This window comes from Thalassophryne amazonica, chromosome 20 (assembly GCF_902500255.1).
Source record: "Thalassophryne amazonica chromosome 20, fThaAma1.1, whole genome shotgun sequence".
NCBI classification, from domain to species: Eukaryota; Metazoa; Chordata; class Actinopteri; order Batrachoidiformes; family Batrachoididae; genus Thalassophryne; species Thalassophryne amazonica.
This window is the reverse complement of record NC_047122.1, coordinates 18,772,915-18,799,798: the sequence shown is the minus strand read 5'-3', so window position 1 is coordinate 18,799,798 and position 26,884 is coordinate 18,772,915. Positions and strand designations below refer to the sequence as shown.

At 40.8% G+C, this 26,884-nt stretch overlaps 1 protein-coding gene across 1 annotated transcript in view; it reads left to right on the top strand.

Moving 5' to 3' along the window:
- Nucleotides 1–26,884, top strand: part of LOC117502473 — an 87,152-nt gene that overhangs the window by 31,597 nt on the left and 28,671 nt on the right. The window contains exons 5-8 of the mRNA XM_034161528.1: nt 3,875–3,962; nt 4,099–4,325; nt 6,944–7,231; nt 14,031–14,209. Coding sequence (XP_034017419.1) covers nt 3,875–3,962; nt 4,099–4,325; nt 6,944–7,231; nt 14,031–14,209 — 782 coding nt within the window. The remainder of the gene's footprint in view (nt 1–3,874; nt 3,963–4,098; nt 4,326–6,943; nt 7,232–14,030; nt 14,210–26,884) is intronic.

Here is a 26,884-nt window from a genome sequence, read left to right as displayed (position 1 = left end):
CGGATCAGGCCAAAAAACTTGATCGGGACATCCCTAATAATAATAATAATAATAAAAAGCATATTTGAATGTGCACATGCCCAAATGTGGCCGTGCTGGTTTACGTTTGGATCTGTTACACAAACACACTATTTACACAGCAAACAGCTGCCATCGTGCACCATACCAGCCACCAACCAGTCTGATGTGCATTTGCACATCACATATAAAGTGAATACGTGTGCAGTCAATAGCTCTGATCACATGGAAACCGGCTCTTGCTGCAAATGGCACTTTAATGTTGGGACTACAACAGCCACTGTTGTAGTCCTCTGCATCACTTTGCGCATGGTTTTATATCCATCCATATAATTGCAAACATGTGGGTGCGTTAATTGTTCATTACTGTGTCTCTGGTGTGCACACGACTCTGATATCTTCTTGTTTTCACACTATTAACGTTTCCCAGAATTACCTCTACGTGCCTGCAGTGGAAAAATAGCTGTAGAAACGTACGTACGCCAGCCAGGATATTTGCGTGACGCACCACACATTTCCACGGTCATATCACTTTTGAGACATCTAAATGTTGGCGTGGAGACGGACGTACGCCAGGTTTTTGTGCATAAGCATGCTTTGTACATGACATCCCAGACAAAGGAAAACATATACAACTAACCAAATCTCATTGGGGTTTAGGTGATGGACCCTCCAGTCTGTCTCTGGGAAGCCTCTTACTCCCCCCCACTCCTGCAGTAGGTCAGTTTAGTCCTCACCCTCAGGAGCTTGTCTCTGTAGTGTGATGTTTTTTGACCTAGGGAGGAGGTATGCTGCTTTCGGGCTCATTTCTGTGAATATCAGTGACCTTGTATTATTTTTTTGTTTGGTTTGTGGTTAATCTGGTTCTCCAATAAGAGTGCAGGAGGTAAGCATTTCCAGGAATGACGTTATCTGCTTGAGAGAAATGGACCTGCTGAACCTTGGATTACCTACCAAGGAGGCTCTCCTATCAGCAGTGTATAATATTGGGGTTGCTGTAATGCGATTTAGTGAATGTGTTCTGGACCTTGCAGTAGTTTCTGGTGGGGCCTCTTGATGCCATATTGCTATTGAAAGCACTGCTGTATTGCTACAGCAGTGCTTTTTACCAGATGAGCTTGTTTACTTTTACTACTCACCAATTTTATGAATCTCCAACTGATCTTTTTCCTTACATCATGATTACAGTTTATCATGTTGAACTTGCCTACCAATCGATGAAATCCCTCTCAAACTACCAATAATGTAGACCCCTATTTCTTGATCTCCTTTGCCAGCATGAGAGGTCTACGTACCAACTTTCCAAAAATTGAAACTCATCATCAGGGGATCAAATCTGACTTCGTTTTTCTGTCTGAAACAGGCCTCAATCCATTGGTTTCTGAGGACATCAAAATTGCTGGATATTGCCCATTCATTACTAAATCCAATCCCATGAATTGCCATGGTCATGGGATTCATGCTTATGTGAAGGGTGGCTTTCTGTGTGCTGGAGATCCAACAAATTGATTTCAATTTATTTCATTTATATAGCACCAGATCACAACAAAATTGCCTTAAGGCGCTTCACACAAGCAAGGTCCAACCCTACCAACCCCCAGAGCAAGCACACAGGCGACAGCAGTATGGAAAAAACTCCCTCTGAGGATTTGAGGAAGAAACCTCAAGTAGACCAGATTTAAAGGGGTGACCCTCTGTTGGGCCAATCCTGATTTGTAATTCATGTGTTTTCGAGTAGCGCTACTGTCAAGTCTTTCCTGACTGCTAGATTCTGGAAGTTTGTGATGAATGGTCAGACCTCTGAGTCTCACAATATTAATGCAGGTGTTCCATAGGGATCTCTTCTTGGATTTACCTTGTTCATGATATTCATAAATGACTTTCCTGATCATATCATTAGATTGTTTGTCAGTATCTATACTGATGATACAATACTTTATGGCTGAACTTCCAGAAGCCACAATGATCAGTCCTTGGCTGGCGATCTCTCTTCTGACTTAGAGTAAGCGGATTGTGACCTTCAACACTGCTAAAACCACGTTACTCTCTGTTCTCCCCAATCGATGCAATTCATCCTTTCCCTCTATTCATATCAAGGGTTCTATTGTCTCTGGAGTTTTAACATATGCAAGTTTGCCAGACGGACGTACGGAAGGACGGAATTTCTCCTGACTGTTACGGTTAGAGGTCAGGACGGGACCGAACCGTTACAAGCGATGAACTCAAACGCTGGGAGCAAGGAACAGAACTGGTTGTGAAAGAAAAGAGATTTATTTACAATAAATAAATAAATATTGCTGCATTGGGGGTGTCTGCAGAGTGGAGAGTCAGACCGCTCATAGAGGTGGAAATTAGGGAGCTGCAGGTTCCTGAGCCAGTCTTGAAAGAGAACTGAAATCCTGGAGTATATGGAATTGGAGCCAGGGCCAGGTGGGACACACAGATGAGAGAACAGGAACTAGGAGATTGTAGGAGAGGAGAGGTGAGTGATTGCACTCGTAACACTGAAGCCTTTAATAAGACAGTTCACAGAAGGCTCAAAACAGGAATGTTCACAGTTCTGGAAATAAGGTTCACAGTCTAGGAAATGAGGTTCACTGTTCAGAAATCATTCACAGTTCATGAATATCTTCAGAGGTCAGGTGCTGTTCATCTTGTGATGCAGTTCCAGTTAAGCAGGGCTTGACTTTAGAAACGACTTGGAAAGTTCTTAGTGGTTCAATATCAGAGTTCATACAGTTTTTGTCACAGTTCTTGGAAATAGTTCTTGAATATAGTTCTTGGAAGCAGTTCTTGGTCATGCACAGTCACAATCAGGAGCAGCGTGAGAACGTGATCTCATAGACATGCAGGAACTTAGCTGAACGTTGGCAGAGCTATGTGCTCTGAGGCAGAGAGCAGATGAGTTCCAAAGTGACGTGGTGCAGAAGATGGTGTGGAAGCCAGGAGCATGCAACATGGAAGATGTGCAGGAAGGCGTCTGGAAACACCAAAAGATCAGTGAGCTCTAATATGGAAATTAAAGGAGGCCAGGTTACCTTGACATGAGTAGTGGAAAGCCCAGACTTCACGATGAGATTCTGGCGAGGTCAAGGTCATGGATTGCTCATGGAGAGTCAACGTGTAGAATCCGGTCCTGACTGAGCTCAAAGCCGGAGTTTAAGTAATCCACTCCTGATGAGCCGCACATGAGCCTCAGGTGCGAGTCGTTGACGAGATGTGTGACGGCCAAATCACTCAAACAAAGGTTACAATATGTAACATTAAAGTTAAGGACAGTTTTATAACTTTCTTTTTTATATTTAGTGATTTATTTTTTTAGGATGACTTTTATCGTGCTGTGAAAAACATACTGTCGGAGTGTCGGATGATGTGCAACTTATTAAATCCACTGAAACATTCTTGTAATTTGTAGCATAAATAATTTTCTTGGTCCCCCGCCCTTTGGAAGGGGGGCATTAAAATGGTTTGCATCCATCTGTGCATCCATCTCACCACTTGTCACTGCAATAAATCATTACTGCTTCCAGGTATTGCTTTTATATCAGACACATATGCTGTCTGCACTCTGGACAAAAATACTGGATGAATTTGCGTATGAGAGCTGCACGACCCTTGTGACCTCTGTGACCCCTGCATCCTCATTTTAATAGCCTGTTATAGCATGATAACTCCTCAGTGCTTCCAGATCTTACACATGCTCTCTGGACCAAATCTTGGATGAATTTGCATGTGAGTGCTTTGTGAACTTTGTGACCTCTGTGACCTTTGTGACATACTTAAAAGTAGGTTGCAGCCAAAACCTTCAATAAAATACTCTTCCTGTTTATTTATTGTCTTTTTTCCTGTTGATCAGACTGTGCTGTGGAGGAAGTGGTGAAGTACGGAGAAACCTATCACATTTCTCTCAACCACATCCAGAGTCCCATCACACTGGAGTTCAGGTGCTGACGGTCAAAGAACAACACAAAAAGCCTCACAATTCAGGAAATTCATGAAACTGTTGCTGCTCTGATGTTTGGGGCAGACTTCATCTCAGGTGTGTGGCTCCTCTGACATCGAGTTCTTAATTATTTTAAGGCCCAGTTTGGTCCAGTCCAACCAGACCGACATTCAGCACATGACAGAACCTCCGGCTGTGGTGCTGTACAACCAGACAGAGGTGACCGCAGAGGAGTACGTGGGACGTCTCAGTGTTTCCGAGAAACGTGTGGCGCTGAACTCAGTCAGGATGACAGATGAGGGGAGCTTCACAGTGCTGGACCGTGATGGCAAAGTCAGGAGGAGGAACTGTCTGAACGTCCGAGGTGAGAGACGCGTGCTGCACTGCATCCGCTCAGATTTAACAGACACGGCCATCAGTGCCGGTGATGCACTGCATCCTTTTTATTCCTGTAAGAGACGTTTAAGCAGGACTTCATATATATTTTACACATTTTGCACATTTGGTTTGCTGATTGAACGCAGGGCTTAAATCATCAACTGTGGCTAAAATAATACTGATTCATCATCGTCGTCATTATTGATTTATTTATCACTTTAGGTCCACACATTTACAAAGTCTTCATCACAGTAAAATGTCAAGACATGGATATAAAATAAAACTGTACATTTTTGTAGGTAGCGCTTTCAGTGGTATCCTGTCTTTTGGATACAGCCCCCTGGATTCGCTAGCTTTGACCTAATTGCTTATTTGTCTCCTGTCACCCTTTGAAAGAATGCCCTGTAATGATTTTTCTGTGAAATTAAATTGGGATGGTGTTATCCTTTTACCATAACTTTATCACCATAAAACACTTGGCGTCTAACATCAGATCAAAACAGAAACAATATGAACTCATAGGAACTCATTTATTCAACCGACCGATAAACTAAAACAAGAATAAAAAACTCAAAATCAACATTTTCACGTCACTTATGCTAATCAAATTAAAAGACAGTCATTTGGTTACCAAAAGGGAGAAAAAATAAAATCACAGTTAACTACCCTTTAAACTTGACTGTTGACTCACTCAGATATGCTATTCTTCCAACTGAAAAATACAGAACGCAATGCTAAAGTACTCTCGGCCGTATAAGCATAAAAATAGGAAACACAGGATATAGTTTCACTTGGCCAACTCGGAATCAAATTGATTGCCAAGTTCTCACATACACAGAATTTAATCTGGTGTCACTGGTGCATAAACAACAATAAAAAGAAAAGGAAAAAATACTTCTGTAAGAAGTAAAGGAGCCAAACAGACAAATGGGCAAAGCTAAGTTTACTGTCAAATAGATATAGTGGAATGGGGCTGTGCGGGCATATAGATGAACAGTGCAGGGATGATCAGTCTGTACTTTGTGGGAGTGGGGGGGGGGGGGGGATAAATGGGAGTCTCTGGCATTATTTATAAGTTTAGCTGAAGATGGAAAGAAGCTGTTTTTGTGTCTTGAGGTTTTAGTCCTGATGGAGCTCAGTCGTCTGCCAGAGGGGAGGGTGACAAAAAGTTTGTGTCCTGGGTGAGAGGGATCAGTCACTATCTTCCTTGTTTGCCTCAGGACCCTGGAGGTGTACAGGTCCTGTAGGGATGGCAGACTGCAGTTGATCACCTTCTCTGCTGTGTGGATAATATGCTGCAGTCTGCTCCTGTCCTTAACAGCAGTGTACCAGACAGTGATGGAGGAGATGATGAACTTCCTCATCTGCTGCAGAAAGTACATCCTCTGTTGTGCTCTTATGATGAGAGAGCTGATGTTCAGGTCCCACTTGAGGTCCTGGGTGATGGTGATCTCCAGGTAGTGGAAGGACTCTACAATGGCAACTGGGTAGTCACACAGGGTGATGGGTTTGGCTGGGACTGAGTTCTTTCTGAAGTCAACAACCATCTCCACTATCTTGAGGGCATTGCGCTCCAGATTGTTCTCTTTGCACCAGGACACCAGATGATCAATCTCCCATCTGTAGGCAGACTCCTCCCCATCAGAAATTATGTCAGATGAGGGTTGCACCATCTGCGAACTTCAGGAGATTTACAGACTGGTGGCTAGAGGCGCAACTGGAGGTAGAGCTGCTGGTGTCCATGCAGTTGGTCTCATGCAGTAGCACCAATATAAATTGATGCAGGCTGATTTCGGCATGCGGGCGGGATGATAAACTAATATTTTTTATGGGGCCTAATGAATGAAAGAGTGTGTAGAAAGAATGTGACCTTTCAACCTCTTAAAATAGGTCAAGGTTAGCCATCTTTGAAATCATTTTAGAAAATTGAACACAACTGAAAACAGATTAAACCTTCAATAAAGACTTTCATAAAACCCAAGAAATTTTTCTATGTAAATACTTAAAAAAATGTAATATAACTGTAAATATATTTTCCCCAAAAGTCAGCTGTCCTCCGTACATGGTACAAATGACAACATCTAGAACCCGTGGTTTCCTATAGGTCAATGTCCTAGTGCACATTTAAATTCTGGGGCTTTTACCTTGAGGTTACATGTTCAGTTGTGTCAAATTATGCATAAAGATGATCACATTTCTGGTATTTTCAGATTACATTTTTGTGATATGTGCAGGAATAATACTGAATGATAGTAGAAGGATTAATGACTTATTAAAAAGGCATAATTGCTGAAACTGGTGCAACTTGCATACAAACCACACATTTGTTGTTAGTAAGAATAACTATAATTACTGTGCATATCAGACTTTCTCAGGAATTAAATCACAAAACAAATTAAACTCTAATAATGAAAGAATAAATGGCAATAATAGAAAGTACACTACAACAATGCACAAACATCCCAAATTAAAGGTGCGACTTATACTCCGGAAAATACAGCAGCTACAGTGATCCAATCCCAAGAGTTTATTCTGATGACCCAAAGTATTTTACTCTGAGTTCACTTGATGCATTTATTTGAACTTAACTCTTTTTCTTTGCAGAGCACCAGAACTTCATCCAGCTGTCTTATGGAGAAACCCTGAAGATGAAACTCTACCTGCATCACTCCCACGTCAGCGTCGTCTACAGGTCCAAATCTGACACCCAGGATCAAGCTGTCCTCGACCAGGGGGTCCTGGTGGTCCCCCTGCTTGCCCAGCTGGAGGGCAGGCTAACTGTAGAGGGGGCAGAGCTCATTGTGAAGAAGGTCAACATGGCAGACACTGGTGTCTTCAAAGTGACAGACCTGACCGGGTTTGCTGTGGCTCATGTTTACGTCGAAGTGGAAGGTGATAAAACAAACATGATCAAATAATCCACATTCAACAGCTAATGCTGCTGATCACATGACCATTATTTTTCATGCCGAGCTCTGAACAAACTTCTAGAGACTGCGATCATCGTTAACTATGACGACTTTGTCAGATTGTTTGACTCCCAAAACTCAAACCAGCTGTAGATTCTTTTCATGGTCTGGAATAATGTGCTGGACAGGGGCACATCCAGGATTATTTGACTGGGGTGGGCACTGATTGCGGCAGGGGTGGGATGAAGCACGACCACGCAGATGAACGCATGCACATCACATGAGCTTGACAAGTTTCTCACGAAAGAGTTCAATCTAAGTCCCGCCTCTGACTGGGCTGATAGCCAGTCATCTACTACTATAAGCAACAGAATGACCATCTAGTGTCTCAAGGATGTTGAAATAGAATATGTCCACCTGGTGGACTGTTACCATTAATGCAGGTACAGTGGAATTAATGAAAGTACAACAGAATTTCTCCAAGAGCTGTAGTAGTTTAAATTGACACGGTGGTATGTGGGGTGGCAAATCAAACTCCATGCATGGCCTGTGCCACTCAAGGCCACCCCTGGACCCACCCATGTTGCCAGATAGAGCAAGTACTTTGTTGAGGTTTCTCAAAGACCTGCTCAACAATTCATATTTTCACAAAAAATTTATCAAAATGTTGGTAAATAAGAAAACATATATAATGAAAAAATAATTAAACCACTATGTTAACCTGAAGAAGCAGTAGATGAGAAATAACTTTAATCATCCTAATCCTGCACGCTTTGTGAAAATTAATTTATAAAATGAATTATCATTCAATAAAATAAAAATATATATATTCTGACTCCACCCTTTTATCAAGAGTGACCTTGAAAATCATATTATATTCCAATTAGAATTTTTCCACAAATCTGATTGGTTAATCGTCTGAGATTTCAGACCATAAAATATCGTGTCGACGGTGGCAAAATATTCGACTGTTTCACATTTGATGTATTGCGCCGTGCCCTGACCGCGGGTGCTGCTGTGCAGATGTCAATAATGGCGCTGTCAGTTGAGAGCGAGAGAAAGTGGTGTAGCGACGACGATGCCGAGATGGATTAATTTAAACTATCATCCGAAAGTATTGATGTGGGTTCTGCTCACAGAATTTCCAGTTTAGCATGAAGTGTTGTGAAAGTGTAGTGACACGGACCCACAACAGGGGGCGTAAATGAACGGACAATAGAAGGAGTTAAATTTGAACACTTTACTGTTGTGAATGTCACAACCACACACAGCAGATTATAGAATAAATACAAAGTCAATGGATAAAGGTGTCGTGTGGGCAGGCTCGACGATAGGAGACGTCCGTCTAGAGAAGAACCGGAACCACACAATTTCCTCCGCCACCGAACCCGAAGGATACTGGAGCCGCCAGGTCCCGAGTCCCCCAGGTGGCCACCGTCTCCGCGTGTCGGATCTGGTACTGCTGGCGAAGAGCAAAGACAGTCAAGTGTGGGTGTGTGTACACCCAGTAACAACAACGGTGGGAATTCCACCTCCACCTCTAACACACACTCGTGCAGCGTCTGTCTATTCACTTATCTGGCGGAAAGCAGAGCGAAGCAGTCGCGGCCCACGCCGGTCCTCCGGGGAGACAGCTGCAACAATGTATCCACTGGAATCAATATTGGAATATTCAGGCTGAGAGTATTACCTCCGTAGAAGAACGATATCTCGGCGATGTGGTGGAGGTGTCATTCTGCTTTTATCCGGGGTGAAGTGCAGATGATCGGTGACAGCTGTCATAGTTGATGAGTGACAGCTGTCACCTCGGCTGTTCCTGTGAGGCGGCAGCGCCCTCTCATGCCTGAAGCCCGCACTTCAGGCAGGGCGCCCTCTGGTGGTGGGCCAGCAGTACCTCCTCTTCTGGCGGCCCACACAACATGAAGACGCTGTTGTGGTAAGCTTTGATGAGCTGACCACACACCCTTTGTCTGCGAACAGTTTTACTGAACTATATTATGATGTGGGTTAAGATGTAGCCTTCAGTGGTGGACACGGATCCATGCAAATGTTGGAATTGGATTAGAATGGGAATAACCCCCTTGTGTCTGATGATTTGGGGACGGTAAAGCTGGATTATGGTCACAAATATCCGTTTTACCAGCTCCGCTAACATGTCGCCAGTAAAACCCAATTTGCGACCATAAAATCCAGCATTACCATCTGCAAATCATCAGACACAACAGGATTATTCTCTAATTACACCTCAGAACTAAAATTTTGAATTGTTGCCAAACTATTCAAAGAGGATTTAGTTACTTGATCATTTTTAATAAATATAAAGCATCGCATTTTAATGTCTTTGCTTCCCCGCAAATATCGATCCCTTCAAAATGTTGAACATTTTTTAGACCACAGTCAACAGTTTAATCAAATTTCACAAATAAATAAATAAACTTGCTTCTCTGTCGATTAAAAAAAATGGTGCTCTACTTCTTTATCTGTTTATATCCAAATTTGCCTCACTGTTGTTAGGTTCTTTTATCACGGTGAGACCTCCAAAAAGAATTGGACAGGAAACGGACTTCAAAGTTTAGATGTTGTATTGAAAAGAGTTGTTGCACTGGTACAGAGTTACTATCTCAGCGCTGGGATCTTCAACCGGTCGCATGCAAACATCAGGAACTAAGAACCCAGACTTCCTTTGTTCTCTAACTTTTATAACCAGCCTAAGCCACCCCCATATCGGCAGTTCTTAACCTGGCTTGAGTAAGTGTCTATGTGAGCTGGCTGCAGTGGTGAAAAAATGGGCGGTGCCTGTTCACGATGTGTTCATGGTTGTTATGTAAAAATCTTATAGTGTGTGTTTATGTATGTAGTGTAGTTTCACGCAATAAAACCAGAGTGTTCCATCATGCTAATTCTTTTTCCAAATGGACATGATTATCAATTAAACATATATAAAAAGATCAGATGGTTTTATCAATTAGATAGCTGTTAAAGGAACTGATAGTTTTACCAAATAGAAGGACATTTTGTGTCTCAGCCATTTTGAAAGGCAGCTAGGATAAGATCAGGTAGTTACAAGGACATTTTGGATGTGCACAGTGGCGGCGCCAGGGGCTGAGGGGGGGCTGGGGTAAAAGTTGGAGGGGCTCCACAAAATGTCCTCAAAATGAACAATATATAGTAAATTGATTTATAAATACCAAGGTATATATTTTAGTCACCCGTGCTCCTCTAAAATGTGGTATCAGTGCACACACATTACTTAGAATGATTGTAAGTTCAGTAAAATTGCGCATAGGTATACAAACTGAATTCATTGAAATAAATGGCATCAACCTTACACAAATCGTCTATATCAAAGATTTATTGCCAATTCACATTATTGGCAGAATTATTGGGGGAGCTGAGGGGGGCTTGGCTCATTATTGGGGGAGCTTAAGCCCCCCGCAAGCCCCCTTTTGGCGCCACCACTGGATGTGTGTCAGCCATTTTGTGTTATGCACCATGGAACACTCTTACACTGTGATCCGGGTTAAACCCAGACTGAAACTCAATAGTGCATGTGTTTTGTGTCAGATTTTAAACACCTCCGGCTCTGCCATCCCAAACTCACTGGATCTGCTCACATTGCTCCCCAGACTCGGGGGGTTTTGTCATTGTTTTTAGGTAAGAACAAATCCCGCGAACACTCAGGAGTACTCTTTCACACATTTCAGTGCCACCATGTCTGCTTATGTGGAGGTCATTAAAATACAATATTGCAGTGATATGTCCGTGACATCGCTGTTCATTATTATATGTTACATTTTTGTTAATTTACAGAGTATTTTTTATATTAAAATAATTTAAATGTACACTGTAAAAAAAATGATAACCCCATTAAGTTAAGTGAACTTATGTCTCCACTTGTAAGTTTAGGATATTGGACTCAAGTGTCTATGTTTTCAAAATCTGAACCTAAAGCTATTCATTGTCTTCACTAATTGTGAGTTGAAACAAAGCTTATCTTTAAGGTGAGTTAACTGATCTTCAGTTTCATTTCAATTTAATCAGCTTTTAAAGTGCCAAATCACAAAACATAAGCTTCCCCAAGGTGCCTCACACAGAACAGTTCAGTATAAAATTTAAAATAAATAAGTAAAAGTTAAAAAAATCAAATACATAATTAACTAGAAGCACTCAGAGTGCAAACCTCCGCCAAGGCCATGGGGTCACTGACGCCATAACATCTACACGCCGTGGAATCATTGAACCTAAAAACGTCTAACAATGATGTCATCTGCTGTGACTGGATAGCATGTATCCTTAGCGCTTGGCATCACAGTTTATTGCAACTTGCACCTTTAACCAGAAGCTACTGTCATCTGAGCACTGATATTGATATTGCATGTGCTTATAGACAAAACAAATAAGAGACAAAATTCAATTTATTATTCAACTAAACTGCAAATATATGAATTTTTTAACATTTATGAAACACTTCTCTAAACAAGGCCATAGGGTCACTGACCCTAAAGAGATTCCCTCCTTGGCACAGTGATCCATTTCTTTTTGTCTCTTTCTCTAAAATTGTATATAATAATTATTAGATTATTAATATATAAACAAAAATAAATGTAAGAAATATTGCAATTTGAAAACAAATGCACCCGAACGTGATCACAGCTGCAACTGCTTAATGCTAACTTTTAACATTGAAAATGCCATAGACATGCTAACACGTTAGCATCACGATCCGGATCACCACTAAAATTTAATCACTTGTTCCTCTTGTCATTTCCAACCACTCCACAAAATTTCATCAAAATCCATTCAAAACTTTTTGAGTTATCCTGCTGACAAACAGACAGACAAACAAACAAACAAACGTGACCGAAAACATAACCTCCTTGGCGGAGGTAAAAACACAAGTAAAAGAATAAAACAGATAAAAAATAAAAGCTATTCATAAAGAGAATAAAAAAATGTCCATGGACTCCGACTGCCTCACGGTCGCAGGAAGACCGTTCCACAGAGCGGGTGCACGATAAGAAAAAGCTCTTTGACCTGCTGACTTCTTCTTCACCCTGGGAACACAGAGTAGTCCTGCATCCCGTGACTGCAAAACCCGGGACGGCACGTAGGCTGGGAACGTAGGGTTCCCCCTCCAGTCCGCTGCATCTCCCGTTGGGATTTTGAGATGGTTTTTTTTGGTGTCGGATTCTAAATCGAACCATTTCTTTTTCACTGATTTCCTGTAGCAGTACGTCCACCTCTGAACCGCCACAGTTCTTTTTTTCTCTTTGCCTGTTGCACTGAAATTGATTTTCATTTTGCTTTCTGCATTTTGTTTCCTCTTTATGAAACCTGCGTCTGGACACGGCCATGCAGTTCCACGCCCTTTTATGGGCATTGATGGGCTGTTATGTATGCTAATCATATGTTAATTAGGCTCACCAGGCACACGCTTTCAGTTTATGATTTAATAACAGCTGCAAACAATTCTGCAGTTTAAGAACAAGTTGATGGATCTGATGTAGAGTTTTCTGAAGAACCTTCTAGGGACAACTTAAGAAGGAATCTAAGAAGAATCTTCTTATGCCGCAGGCGCGATCAGATGCTACAAATTCACGGGGGTCACGTGGCGACGGACGCGCCACCATCGCCCGGTGTGTCGCTCTGCTTTTGCTGCGAAAATTCGCCCCGGTGCGTCATCAAATAGGAGGAGCTTCCATTCCGCTCGCCGGCTCCAGTTTTCAGTCAAGTTAACATGACGGACCTTGATCACACGGAGTGAGTTGTTGTGGAAATCTGACAAACGTCATGAGATGTTCCCAATTCAGGGAGTATCACTATTTGCTGCAGTAGCTGCATCTGGATGACGGCTGCTTTCAGCAGTCCTTCCGCCTCTGCGGGACCCAGTTTGAGGGCCTCCTGTCCTGTTCACGCGCGCACATGTAAACCATAAAAAAAAAAAAAAAGAAACTCCGCTGCTTGCTGCGGGGCTGCAGCTCACTCTTCCCCAAAAAACTCTGGCATAATTATGTTTAGAAACCAGTCTCCATTTGTTTTATTATACATCTGCATAGTTAATAAATAAAATAATCTTCACAGATGATTTGCTCGCGCGAGCACGTAAGAAAAGAAAGAAAGAAACTCCGCTCCTCCTCCTGTTGGGCTGCTGCTCGCTCCAAAAACTCGGTCATAATTGTGTTTAGAAACCAGTCACCATTTGTTTTATTATACATCTGTGTAGTTAATAAGTAAAATAATCTCCATGAAGGATTCGCTCGCGTGCGCATGTAAAATAAAAAGAGAAAGAAACTCTGCTCCTCCTCCTGTGGTGCTGCTGTTCGCTCCAAAAACTCTGTCATAATTGTGAAATAAAGGACAAAAGAGACATAAGTCCTGCTCACAGGCTGCTACCAGATACAGGACATGTTCACATCTTCAGTCAAACTCCAGACATCTCCACGTCGCTACATATTCAGTCCCTGATTGGTCATCGCGGCGTGACGAGACAAAAAAAGTTCAGATTTTTCAACTTGGGGAGGAGGGCAACGCAACGTGACGTGACGCAATATCGCGCCACAAACGCGCCAATCACTCAAAATCGCTTCACTCGCGTCGCTTCATTCGCGTCCATCGCGTCGCACTGCGTGACTTGGCGCCAAAACGCGTCGTTCCATATGGATTACATGGCAGCCTGTCGCTGCTGTCGCTCGCGTTGCGCCCGGTGTGAACGCGGCATTAGAGAACATATTGGTGAATGAGGCCCATTGTTTGTGTGTTTGTCTTTTTCTTCTTGCTGTCAGCCTATAAGCTTCCTCGGCTGACGGTGGCCATCCTCTCCATGCTGAGCATCATCGCCTCCATGCTGCTGGTGTGTCTGCTGTCCTGTCTCTATAAAGTTCACAAGAGGAATAAGAAGAACAAGAAGCTGATGCTCCTTGCTCAGCAGGCCGGCAAAGGAGATGGCGAAGCATTCCGACAGGTAACACATCCTGTGGTTAATCTGCATAATCTGCCGATAGAGGACTAATTTTCAGATGGAATCCACTTTTATCCACCTGTGCAGTTTACACCTGCTGCGTTTGAAGCTTGTCTCAGTGTGCACTGGGTGAAAGCTCGAGCAGAACCTGGACACATTTCATACCTACACCATGACTAGTGGAATATTTAACCTGCAAGTCTTTCAGACTGATGGAGAAATGTAGAACATCATGAAGAAGATGTGTCTTTTGATGTGAGTTTCAGAGCCACAGGCGGCACTAGAGTGACATGAGCCAGGCTGCAGCCCCCATCACGTACTACGTCACCTCTCACTTATTTGTGTGCTTTAAAATGTCAAAAACCTACAGTTGTGCTCAAATGTTTACATACCCTGGCAGAACCTTTGGGTTTTTTTGGCCATTTTTCAGAGAATATGAATGATAACACAAAAACTTTTTTTTTCACTCATGGTTAGTTGTTGGGTGAAGACATTTATTGTCAATCAACTGTGTTTACTCTGTTCAAATCATAATGACAACAGAAACTAGAGAAATTGTGCACAGTGCAAATTCTGTACTTTGTGTCACCAGTTATACAGCTTCCTGATGAAGTGGTACAGAGGAGGATTTTCTTAAAAAGGAGACCTGAAAGTTTAGCTACAAATTGCCAGAAAGTACATCTGAGATATAAGCCTGGATTTGATCTGTTTTGGTGAAAGAAAATCCTTCTCTGCTCTACTTCACTATGAAGCTAAGAGTGGGGATGCACAGCTTGCACTGTGCACAATTTCTCCAATCACAGCCACATAAGCCTGTAACTTCTTCTGGGTTGTCTGGGTGTCTTGGTGGCTTTCCTCACTCTTTGCCTTCTTGCACAATCACTCAGTTTTTGAGAACTGTCTACTCCATGCAGATTTACCATAAAGTGCCATACTGTTTGTATTTCTTCATAATTGATGTAAATAAAGTCCAAAACATATTCAGTGGCAGCTTCACCATCAGAGAGCGTCGTCCACAACGACCACAAAAGACTCCAAGCTGTTGTTGACGTTAAAGGGGGCAACACACAGTATTAAGACAGGGGATGTAAACTTTTGATCAGGGTCATTTGGGTAGTTTCTATTGTTTTTGTGTTATCATTCATATACTCTGAAAAATGGACAAAAAAAATTCTAACAGAGTATGCAAACCTTTGAGTGCAACAGTATCTTTAAACAACTTCATTCAAAATTTTGGGTCCTGGACAAACTGTGAAAACATGAATGTCCATTTTTATATAGAGTGCAAAAACAGAATTTTTTTGTGTGAATTAGCTTGATTTAAATATCAACCTTGGTTCCACATGACCAAAATGTGTCTAAAATAATTTTCCTCCATACGTAAAATTTTGTCACCCGTGACCAAAATGTGTCCCACTAACATAATTTTCCTCCATATGTAAAATTTTGTCCTCCATGACCAAAATGTGTCCCACTAACATAATTTTCCTCCATATGTAAAATTTTGTCACCCGTGACCAAAATGTGTCACACTAACATAATTTTCCTCCATATGTAGAATTTTGTCACCCGTGACCAAAATGTGTCCCACTAACATAATTTTCCTCCATATGTAAAATTTTGTCACCCGTGACCAAAATGTGTCCCACTAACATAATTTTCCTCCATATGTAAAATTTTGTCACCCGTGACCAAAATGTGTCACACTAACATAATTTTCCTCCATATGTAGAATTTTGTCACCCGTGACCAAAATGTGTCCCACTAACATAATTTTCCTCCATATGTAAAATTTTGTCACCCGTGACCAAAATGTGTCCCACTAACATAATTTTCCTCCATATGTAACATTTTGTCACCCGTGACCAAAATGTGTCCCACTAACATAATTTTCCTCCATATGTAACATTTTGTCACCCGTGACCAAAATGTGTCCCACTAACATAATTTTCCTCCATATGTAAAATTTTGTCACCCTTGACCAAAATGTGTCCCACTAACATAATTTTCCTCCATATGTAAAATTTTGTCACCCTTGACCAAAATGTGTCACACTAACATAATTTCCCTCAATCAATCAATCAATTCAATCAATTTTTTTATATAGCGCCAAATCACAACAAACAGTTGCCCCAAGGCGCTTTATATTGTAAGGCAAGGCCATACAATAATTATGTAAAACCCCAACGGTCAAAACGACCCCCTGTGAGCAAGCACTTGGCTACAGTGGGAAGGAAAAACTCCCTTTTAACAGGAAGAAACCTCCAGCAGAACCAGGCTCAGGGAGGGGCAGTCTTCTGCTGGGACTGGTTGGGGCTGAGGGAGAGAACCAAGAAAAAGACATGCTGTGGAGGGGAGCAGAGATCGATCACTAATGATTAAATGCAGAGTGGTGCATACAGAGCAAAAAGAGAAAGAAACAGTGCATCATGGGAACCCCCCAGCAGTCTACGTCTATAGCAGCATAACTAAGGGATGGTTCAGGGTCACCTGATCCAGCCCTAACTATAAGCTTTAGCAAAAAGGAAAGTTTTAAGCCTAATCTTAAAAGTAGAGAGGGTGTCTGTCTCCCTGATCTGAATTGGGAGCTGGTTCCACAGGAGAGGAGCCTGAAAGCTGAAGGCTCTGCCTCCCATTCTACTCTTACAAACCCTAGGAACTACAAGTAAGCCTGCAGTCTGAGAGCGAAGCGCTCTATTGGGGTGATATGGTACTACGAGGTCCCTAAGATAAGATGGGACCTGATTATTCAAAACCTTATAAGTAAGAAGAAGAATTTTAAATTCTATTCTAGAATTAACAGGAAGCCAATATGGGTGAGATATGCTCTCTCCTTCTAGTCCCCGTCAGTACTCTAGCTGCAGCATTTTGAATTAACTGAAGGCTTTTTAGGGAACTTTTAGGACAACCTGATAATAATGAATTACAATAGTCCAGCCTAGAGGAAATAAATGCATGAATTAGTTTTTCAGCATCACTCTGAGACAAGACCTTTCTGATTTTAGAGATATTGCGTAAATGCAAAAAAGCAGTCCTACATATTTGTTTAATATGCGCTTTGAATGACATATCCTGATCAAAAATGACTCCAAGATTTCTCACAGTATTACTAGAGGTCAGGGTAATGCCATCCAGAGTAAGGATCTGGTTAGACACCATGTTTCTAAGATTTGTGGGGCCAAGTACAATAACTTCAGTTTTATCTGAGTTTAAAAGCAGGAAATTAGAGGTCATCCATGTCTTTATGTCTGTAAGACAATCCTGCAGTTTAGCTAATTGGTGTGTGTCCTCTGGCTTCATGGATAGATAAAGCTGGGTATCATCTGCGTAACAATGAAAATTTAAGCAATACCGTCTAATAATACTAATAATTAACTTTAGTCTGTGAAGAAGATTCCCCATTTACATGAACAAATTGTAATCTATTAGACAAATATGATTCAAACCACCGCAGCGCAGTGCCTTTAATACCTATGGCATGCTCTAATCTCTGTAATAAAATGTTATGGTCAACAGTATCAAAAGCAGCACTGAGGTCTAACAGAACAAGCACAGAGATGAGTCCACTGTCCGAGGCCATAAGAAGATCATTTGTAACCTTCACTAATGCTGTTTCTGTACTATGATGAATTCTAAAACCTGACTGAAACTCTTCAAATAGACCATTCCTCTGCAGATGATCAGTTAGCTGTTTTACAACTACCCTTTCAAGAATTTTTGAGAGAAAAGGAAGGTTGGAGATTGGCCTATAATTAGCTAAGATAGCTGGGTCAAGTGATGGCTTTTTAAGTAATGGTTTAATTACTGCCACCTTAAAAGCCTGTGGTACATAGCCAACTAATAAAGATAGATTGATCATATTTAAGATCGAAGCATTAAATAATGGTAGGGCTTCCTTGAGCAGCCTGGTAGGAATGGGGTCTAATAAACATGTTGATGGTTTGGATGAAGTAACTAATGAGAATAACTCAGACAGAACAATCGGAGAGAAAGAGTCTAACCAAATACCGGCATCACTGAAAGCAGCCAAAGATAACGATACGTCTTTGGGATGGTTATGAGTAATTTTTTCTCTAATAGTTAAAATTTTGTTAGCAAAGAAAGTCATGAAGTCATTACTAGTTAAAGTTAATGGAATACTCAGCTCAATAGAGCTCTGACTCTTTGTCAGCCTGGCTACAGTGCTGAAAAGAAACCTGGGGTTGTTCTTATTTTCTTCAATTAGTGATGAGTAGAAAGATGTCCTAGCTTTACGGAGGGCTTTTTTATAGAGCAACAGACTCTTTTTCCAGGCTAAGTGAAGATCTTCTAAATTAGTGAGACGCCATTTCCTCTCCAACTTACGGGTTATCTGCTTTAAGCTACGAGTTTGTGAGTTATACCACGGAGTCAGACACTTCTGATTTAAAGCTCTCTTTTTCAGAGGAGCTACAGCATCCAAAGTTGTCTTCAATGAGGATGTAAAACTATTGACGAGATACTCTATCTCCCTTACAGAGTTTAGGTAGCTACTCTGCACTGTGTTGGTATATGGCATTAGAGAACATAAAGAAGGAATCATATCCTTAAACCTAGTTACAGCGCTTTCTGAAAGACTTCTAGTGTAATGAAACTTATTCCCCACTGCTGGGTAGTCCATCAGAGTAAATGTAAATGTTATTAAGAAATGATCAGACAGAAGGGAGTTTTCAGGGAATACTGTTAAGTCTTCTATTTCCATACCATAAGTCAGAACAAGATCTAAGATATGATTAAAGTGGTGGGTGGACTCATTTACTTTTTGAGCAAAGCCAATAGAGTCTAATAATAGATTAAATGCAGTGTTGAGGCTGTCATTCTCAGCATCTGTGTGGATGTTAAAATCGCCCACTATAATTATCTTATCTGAGCTAAGCACTAAGTCAGACAAAAGGTCTGAAAATTCACAGAGAAACTCACAGTAACGACCAGGTGGACGATAGATAATAACAAATAAAACTGGTTTTTGGGACTTCCAATTTGGATGGACAAGACTAAGAGACAAGCTTTCAAATGAATTAAAGCTCTGTCTGGGTTTTGGATTAATTAATAAGCTGGAATGGAAGATTGCTGCTAATCCTCCACCCCGGCCCGTGCTACGAGCATTCTGACAGTTAGTGTGACTCGGGGGTGTTGACTCATTTAAACTAACATATTCATCCTGCTGTAACCAGGTTTCTGTTAGGCAGAATAAATCAATATGTTGATCAATTATTATATCATTTACCAACAGGGACTTAGAAGAGAGAGACCTAATGTTTAATAGACCACATTTAACTGTTTTAGTCTGTGGTGCAGTTGAAGGTGCTATATTATTTTTTTCTTTTTGAATTTTTATGCTTAAATAGATTTTTGCTGGTTATTGGTGGTCTGGGAGCAGGCACCGTCTCTACGGGGATGGGGTAATGAGGGGATGGCAGGGGGAGAGAAGCTGCAGAGAGGTGTGTAAGACTACAACTCTGCTTCCTGGTCCCAACCCTGGATAGTCACGGTTTGGAGGATTTAAGAAAATTGGCCAGATTTCTAGAAATGAGAGGTGCTCCATCCAAAGTGGGATGGATGCCGTCTCTCCTAACAAGACCAGGTTTTCCCCAGAAGCTTTGCCAATTATCTATGAAGCCCACCTCATTTTTTGGACACCACTCAGACAGCCAGCAATTCAAGGAGAACATGCGGCTAAACATGTCACTCCCGGTCCGATTGGGGAGGGGCCCAGAGAAAACTACAGAGTCCGACATTGTTTTTGCAAAGTTACACACCGATTTAATGTTAATTTTAGTGACCTCCGATTGGCGTAACCGGGTGTCATTACTGCCGACGTGAATTACAATCTTACCAAATTTACGCTTAGCCTTAGCCAGCAGTTTCAAATTTCCTTCAATGTCGCCTGCTCTGGCCCCCGGAAGACAATTGACTATGGTTGCTGGTGTCGATATGTAAAATTTTGTCCTCCATGACCAAAATGTGTCACACTAACATAATTTTCCTCCATATGTAGAATTTTCTCCCACATGACCAAAATGTGTCCCACTAACATAATTTTCCTCCATATGTAAAATTTTGTCCTCCATGACCAAAATGTGTCACACTAACATAATTTTCCTCCATATGTAAAATTTTGTCACCCATGACCAAAATGTGTCACACTAACATAGTTTTCCTCCATATGTAGAATTTTGTCCCCCGTAACCAAAATGTGTCCAACTAACATAATTTTTCTCCATATGTAGAATTTTGTCCCCCATAACCAAAATGTGTCCAACTAACATAATTTGCCTCCATATGTAAAATTTTCTCCCATATGACCAAAATGTGTCCAATTAACATAATTTTCCTCCATATGTACAATTTTGTGCTCCATGACCAAAATGTGCCCAGCTAACATAATTTTCCTCTGTACGTAAAATTTTGTCCTCCACGACCAAAATGTGTCCAACTAACATAATTTTCCTCTGTACGTAAAATCTTGTCCTCCATGACCAAAATGTGTCCAGTTAACATAATTTTCCTCCATATGTACAATTTTTGTGCTCCATAACCAAAATGTGTCCAATTAACATAATTTTCCTCCATATGTACAATTTTGTGCTCCATGACCAAAATGTACCCAGCTAACATAATTTTCCTCTGTACGTAAAATTTTGTCCTCCATGACCAAAATGTGTCCAACGAACATAATTTTCCTCTGTACGTAAAATTTTGTCCTCCATGACCAAAATGTGTCCAACTAACATAATTTTCCTCCATATGTAGAATTTTGTCCCCCTTAACCAAAATGTGTCCAAATAACATAATTTTCCTCCATAATGCAAAATTTTCTCCCACATGAAAAAATGTGTTCAATTAGCATAATTTTCCTCCATATGTAAAATTTTGTCCCGCATGACCAGAATGTGTCCACCTATCATAATTTTACATGCCCAGGAAATTATGTTAATTTGACACATTTTGGTCACATGGGTTGATGTACACATTAAAATCAAGTAAATCCACAGAACTTTTTTCATTGAAGAAATGGCACCACCTCAGGATAAACAGCCTGTATTTCTGTTGAGTGGGTCACCAGCTGTGTAGTTCATATTCATTCTGCTACTATGTTTTCCAAATATTTAAAATTTGCATTTCAGTGCTGACTACAAAGGTTTTTGAAATTTATTTTGAAATACGTTTATTGCAAACATTGTAGTTCTGCACTAAATATGCTTACTGCATACAACCCCTGGCAAAAATTATGGAATCACCGGCCTCGGACGATGTTCATTCAGTTGTTTCATTTTGTAGAAAAAAAGCAGATCACAGACATGACACAAAACTAAAGTCATTTCAAATGGCAACTTTCTGGCTTTAAGAAACAGTATAAGAAATCAGGAAAAAAAATTGTGGCAGTCAGTAACGGTTACTTTTTTAGACCAAGCAGAGGGAAAAAAATATGGACTCACTCAATTCTGAGGAAAAAATTATGGAATCATGAAAAACAAAAGAACGCTCCAACACATCACTAGTATTTTGTTGCCCCACCTCTGGCTTTTATAACAGCTTGCAGTCTCTGAGGCATGGACTTAATGAGTGACAAACAGTACTCTTCATCAATCTGGCTCCAACTTTCTCTGATTGCTGTTGCCAGATCAGCTTTGTAGGTTGGAGCCTTGTCATAGACCATTTTCTTCAACTTCCACCAAAGATTTTCAATTGGATTAAGATCCGGACTATTTGCAGGCCATGACATTGACCCTATGTGTCTTTTTGCTAGGAATGTTTTCACAGTTTTTGCTCTATGGCAAGATGCATTATCATCTTGAAAAATGATTTCATCATCCCCAAACATCCTTTCAATTGATGGGATAAGAAAAGTGTCCAAAATATCAACGTAAACTTGTGCATTTATTGATGATGTAATGACTGCCTTTACCTGACATGCAGCCCCATATCATCAATGACTGTGGAAATTTACATGTTCTCTTCAGGCAGTCATCTTTATAAATCTCATTGGAACGGCACCAAACAAAAGTTCCAGCATCATCACCTTGCCCAATGCAGATTCGAGATTCATCACTGAATATGACTTTCATCCAGTCATCCATAGTCCACAATTGCTTTTCCTTAGCCCATTGTAACCTTGTTTTTTTCTGTTTATGTCTTAATGATGGCTTTCATTTAGCTTTTCTGTATGTAAATCCCATTTCCTTTAGGCAGTTTCTTACAGTTCGGTCACAGACGTTGACTCCAGTTTCCTCCCATTCGTTCCTCATTTGTTTTGTTGTGCATTTTCGATTTTTGAGACATATTGCTTTGTTTTCTGTCTTGACGCTTTGATGTCTTCCTTGGTCTACCAGTATGTTTGCCTTTAACAACCTTCCCAGGTTGTTTGTGTTTGGTCCAGAGTTTAGACACAGCTGACTATGAACAACCAACATCTTTTGCAACATTGTGTGATGATTTACCCTCTTTTAAGAGTTTGATAATCCTCTCCTTTGTTTCAATTGACATCTCTCGTGTTGGAGCCATGATTCATGTCAGTCCACTTGGTGCAACAGCTCTCCAAGGTGTGATCACTCCTTTTTAGGTGCAGACTAATGAGCAGATCTGATTTGATGCAGGTGTTAGTTTTGGGGATGAAAATTTACAGGGTGATTCCATAATTTATTCCTCAGAATTGAGTGATTCCATATTTTTTTCCCTCTGCTTGGTCTAAAAAAGTAACCGTTACTGACTGCCACAATTATTTTTCCTGATTTCTTATAGTGTTTCTTAAAGCCAGAAAGTTGCCATTTGAAATGACTTTAGTTTGGTATCATGTCTGTAATCTGCTTTTTTTCTACAAAATTAAACAACTGAATGAACATCCTCCGAGGCCGGTGATTCCATAATTTTTGCCAGGGGTTGCATTTAGTGCAAATGTTGTTGTTCTGCACTAAATTCCCACCAGAAATAAAAGCTCTGGTGCTGCCGCTGTTGTTCTTCACTGTTTGCTGGCTTGGCTAACACACTTTTCTTTGCATTAAACTGTTTTTTCTGTTTTAAGAGCATCCACTTGGCAAGCGCGCTGTGTCCTGGCCTCCCCCCACTTTTCTTCTTCATATTGTCTTTAGACAAATGGACTTTTGTGGCATACATTTTTCTCGATCAGCTGCCTTTTCTGTGGCACAGTGCTTCCTGACAGTTTCAGCGCTGTGCTTTCAGAAGGTCTGGGTTCTGCTTCCAAGTTGATATGAAGCCATGAAAGAGATTGAGCACTATCAGCACTCTATTAATCCTGGACACAGAACACAAACAGCCATTAATCTTAATGTGCAGGCAGAAGGTGATTGAACACCTAACTTGTCAAAATGTCGATGAATTTCCTGCAGTGGATGTTTCACCACGACTGTGAACCTATCAAACTTTAAAATGCTTATTTGGTCTATACTGAATTCACTTGAAGTGTAGTTTATTTTTAAAATAGATTAGTTAATCTAGTTGAATTAGTTGAATTAATTACACTCCTCTAATAAAATTGTTAAATATGTTTTAATAACAAAAATGCTTCAACTATTACAAAAAAACAGAATATACATACACCTATAATAAAGCCACTATATTTCGTGAATAACCCTGTTGTGTCTGATGATTTGCAGAAGTTCATGCTAGTTATACAGTTGCAGATTGAGCTTTACAGCTATTTGCAACTGTAATCCAGCATTATCATCTGCAAATCATCAGACACAGGGAGGTTAATCCCATTCTAATCCAATTCCCGTGTTTGCATGGCTCCATGTCCACCACTGAAGTATACATCTTAATCAGCATAATAATATAGTTTGATAAAACTGTTATGCAGACAAAGGGTGTGGTCGGCTCATCAAAGCTTACCGTAGGATTTTTACCGGCGACGCGTTAGCGGAGCGGGTAAAACAGATATTTGCGACCACATAGACATGAACGTCCGCAAATCATCAGACACAAGGGGGTTATTCCAAATCCATCGTTTACACAGTTTATTTTTCTGTAGGTAATTCAGTCGGTGAGACTTACCGTTGAGGCAGCATCGCTCCAACAGTGGTCAGGGCGCGGAGTAATCCATCAAATGTGAAACGGTAATTCTGTATCAGAAGCCACATCAATACTTTCGTATGGTATCTTAAAACCACCCATTTCGGCGTCGTTGTCGATATGCCACTTTCGCTGGCTCTCAGCTAACAGCGCCATTATGACGTCTGCGTAGCAACGCGCGCTGACGGTTTTCTGTCGAGATGTGGATCTCGTCGCATAAATCGCTAGTTTTGCATCCCGACAATATTGCACGTGTGCGCATGTGCAGTTGCGCGGTAGAGGTGGGCAGATCAATCCGAATATCGATAATATGGATACCAACGCTGGTATTGATATTGAGTGATCCTTGTGTAAAAAGATCGATACTCAAGCTTTTTTTTCTCTCCCGCACGCACTGACTGCTGCGCACACAGATTCATCAAAGTCTACTCTCTGTCTGTAAGGGCAGCGCTGCGTTGTGTCACACAACACGGAGCAGCGCACCCTTGTATTGTGGTTTGTCAGCCCTCTACCTCAGGAGATTTTAAGTTGTGTTGAGTGATATTTTTTTAAACAAAAATGTTGATTGTGATAAAGTATTTTGTTGTCATGTACAATTTTTGGTGAAATTCTATCCTAGGTCTTTTGGATCCTTTGGATCTATGAAGCTTAAATATGAAAAAGTATCGGTATCGATATCAGCGATACTGGGCCTGTATTTACTTGGTATCGGATCAATACCAAAATTCCCAGTATCGCCCTCCTCTATTGAACGGAGGGCTGGCCTGTCGACAGGAATGACATCTTGTCAGAACACCTGTCAGTGTGCAGAGTACATCCAAATGTGAAACGGTCGAATAGTTTGCCACCGTTACCCTGATATTATACAGTTTGAAATCTCACACGAATAACAATTCGTAATTCGATGTTACGAATGTTTCGTTATGATTCGTAATTTCGATGTTATTCGAAAAAATAACATCACCAAAACCAACAACTATAACTGAAAAAAAACACACACACCCCACCCTACCCATCCCTGCAGAGTGCTACTTGAAGGTGTGATAGATTACTGCTAGCAAGCAATTCTAACCATTCATTTTTCCCCTAAATGAAATCATTGGACTCCAGATCCTTTCAAATTCCTCCAGTCTATCATTAAGGATATAGCAAATTCTTTCCAGGTGTAGGGTATCAGTCAGTGTCATAATCCAAGCTTTTAAATTCAGTGCCCCTCTTTATCTTTCCAGAGGAGAAGAATAAGTTTCTTTGCACAAATAAGGCCATATGACAGAAGATGGTGCTGTGCATTCTGTAGGTTTTTAGAGTGTTCTGATGTACCCAGTATAATCCACAGTGGGTCCGGTTTTATCTGAACCTTAAAAATCTGTGAGTAGAATGAAAATACTGCAACCCAGAATTCCTGTAGCCTAGGACCCAGTGCATAACTATGTAGTAAGTCTGCCTCTGCTTGGTTACATTTTTCACAAATTGGCGACATATCAGGGAACATTTTATGCAACCTCACTTTAGAATAATGCAGCCTGTGCAGAATCTTAAACTGGATCAAACAATGTCTAGCATTAAGGGAGCACGTATTAACCTGTTTCAGACCCTTATCTCAGGTGTCCTCTGCTATTTGCATCCCTAATTCATTTTCCTAGTCCTTCTTTATACCATCCATATTCACTTGTTCATATTCTTGTAAGACATCATATATAAGTGAAATTGCATGTTTTTCTACTGTACAGTCCTTGAGACACTGGTCCAACTTATCAGGTAATGCAGTCTCAAAATTATCCAGCTGAGTCTTTACAAAATGTCTGACCTGCAGATATCTAAAGAAATCAGACTTTGACAAACCAGATTTCTGCTGAAGCTGCTGGAAGGATGCAAACACATCCTGAATATACAAATCCCCAACACAACAGAGTCCAAACTCTTTTCACCGCTCAAAGGCTCCATCAATAGTTGAAGGAATAAAAGCTGGATTTGCTGAGATTGGCAGTGTAAAGGATAGTCCTCTATGTTTTAAATATTTTGCTATCTGTTTCCAGATCTGAATGGTACTATGTATAATTGGATTATAGTTGTAGTATGATTTTTGAGACAAATGGGAGACATTACGATAGCCGCAATCGAGTAAGGAAGACAATCTTCCCATTCCCTATCCAGCCATCCAGAGAGCACAATAGTCTCATCTAACCAGTAGGAGACACAGTGAATGTTAGCAGCCCAATAATAGCGCATAAAATCCGGGAGAGCCAGCCCACCACTCGTCTTATGTTTGCACAGATACCCTTTTCTGATCCTATGGGATTTATAGTTCAATATAAACGAGAGAAATAAGAATCTAATTTCTTAAAAAAGGTTTTAGTAAGATATATGGGTAGATTTTGAAAGAGGTATAGCAACTGAGGGAGACAGACCATTTTAATAGCGTTTATTCTACCTATCAAAGACAACGGGAGTGTCCAATTTGTTCTTGAATCTGTTCAGTATAGCCATAAAATTTGCTTCAGATAAGGAATTAGATTTCTTTGTAATTTCTAACCCCAAATATGTGAATTTGTCTGAAGCCAATTTGAATGGAATCTGTTCAAACACAGCTGGATCTCCACAGCGCACCGGCATCAGCTCACTTTCCCCCAG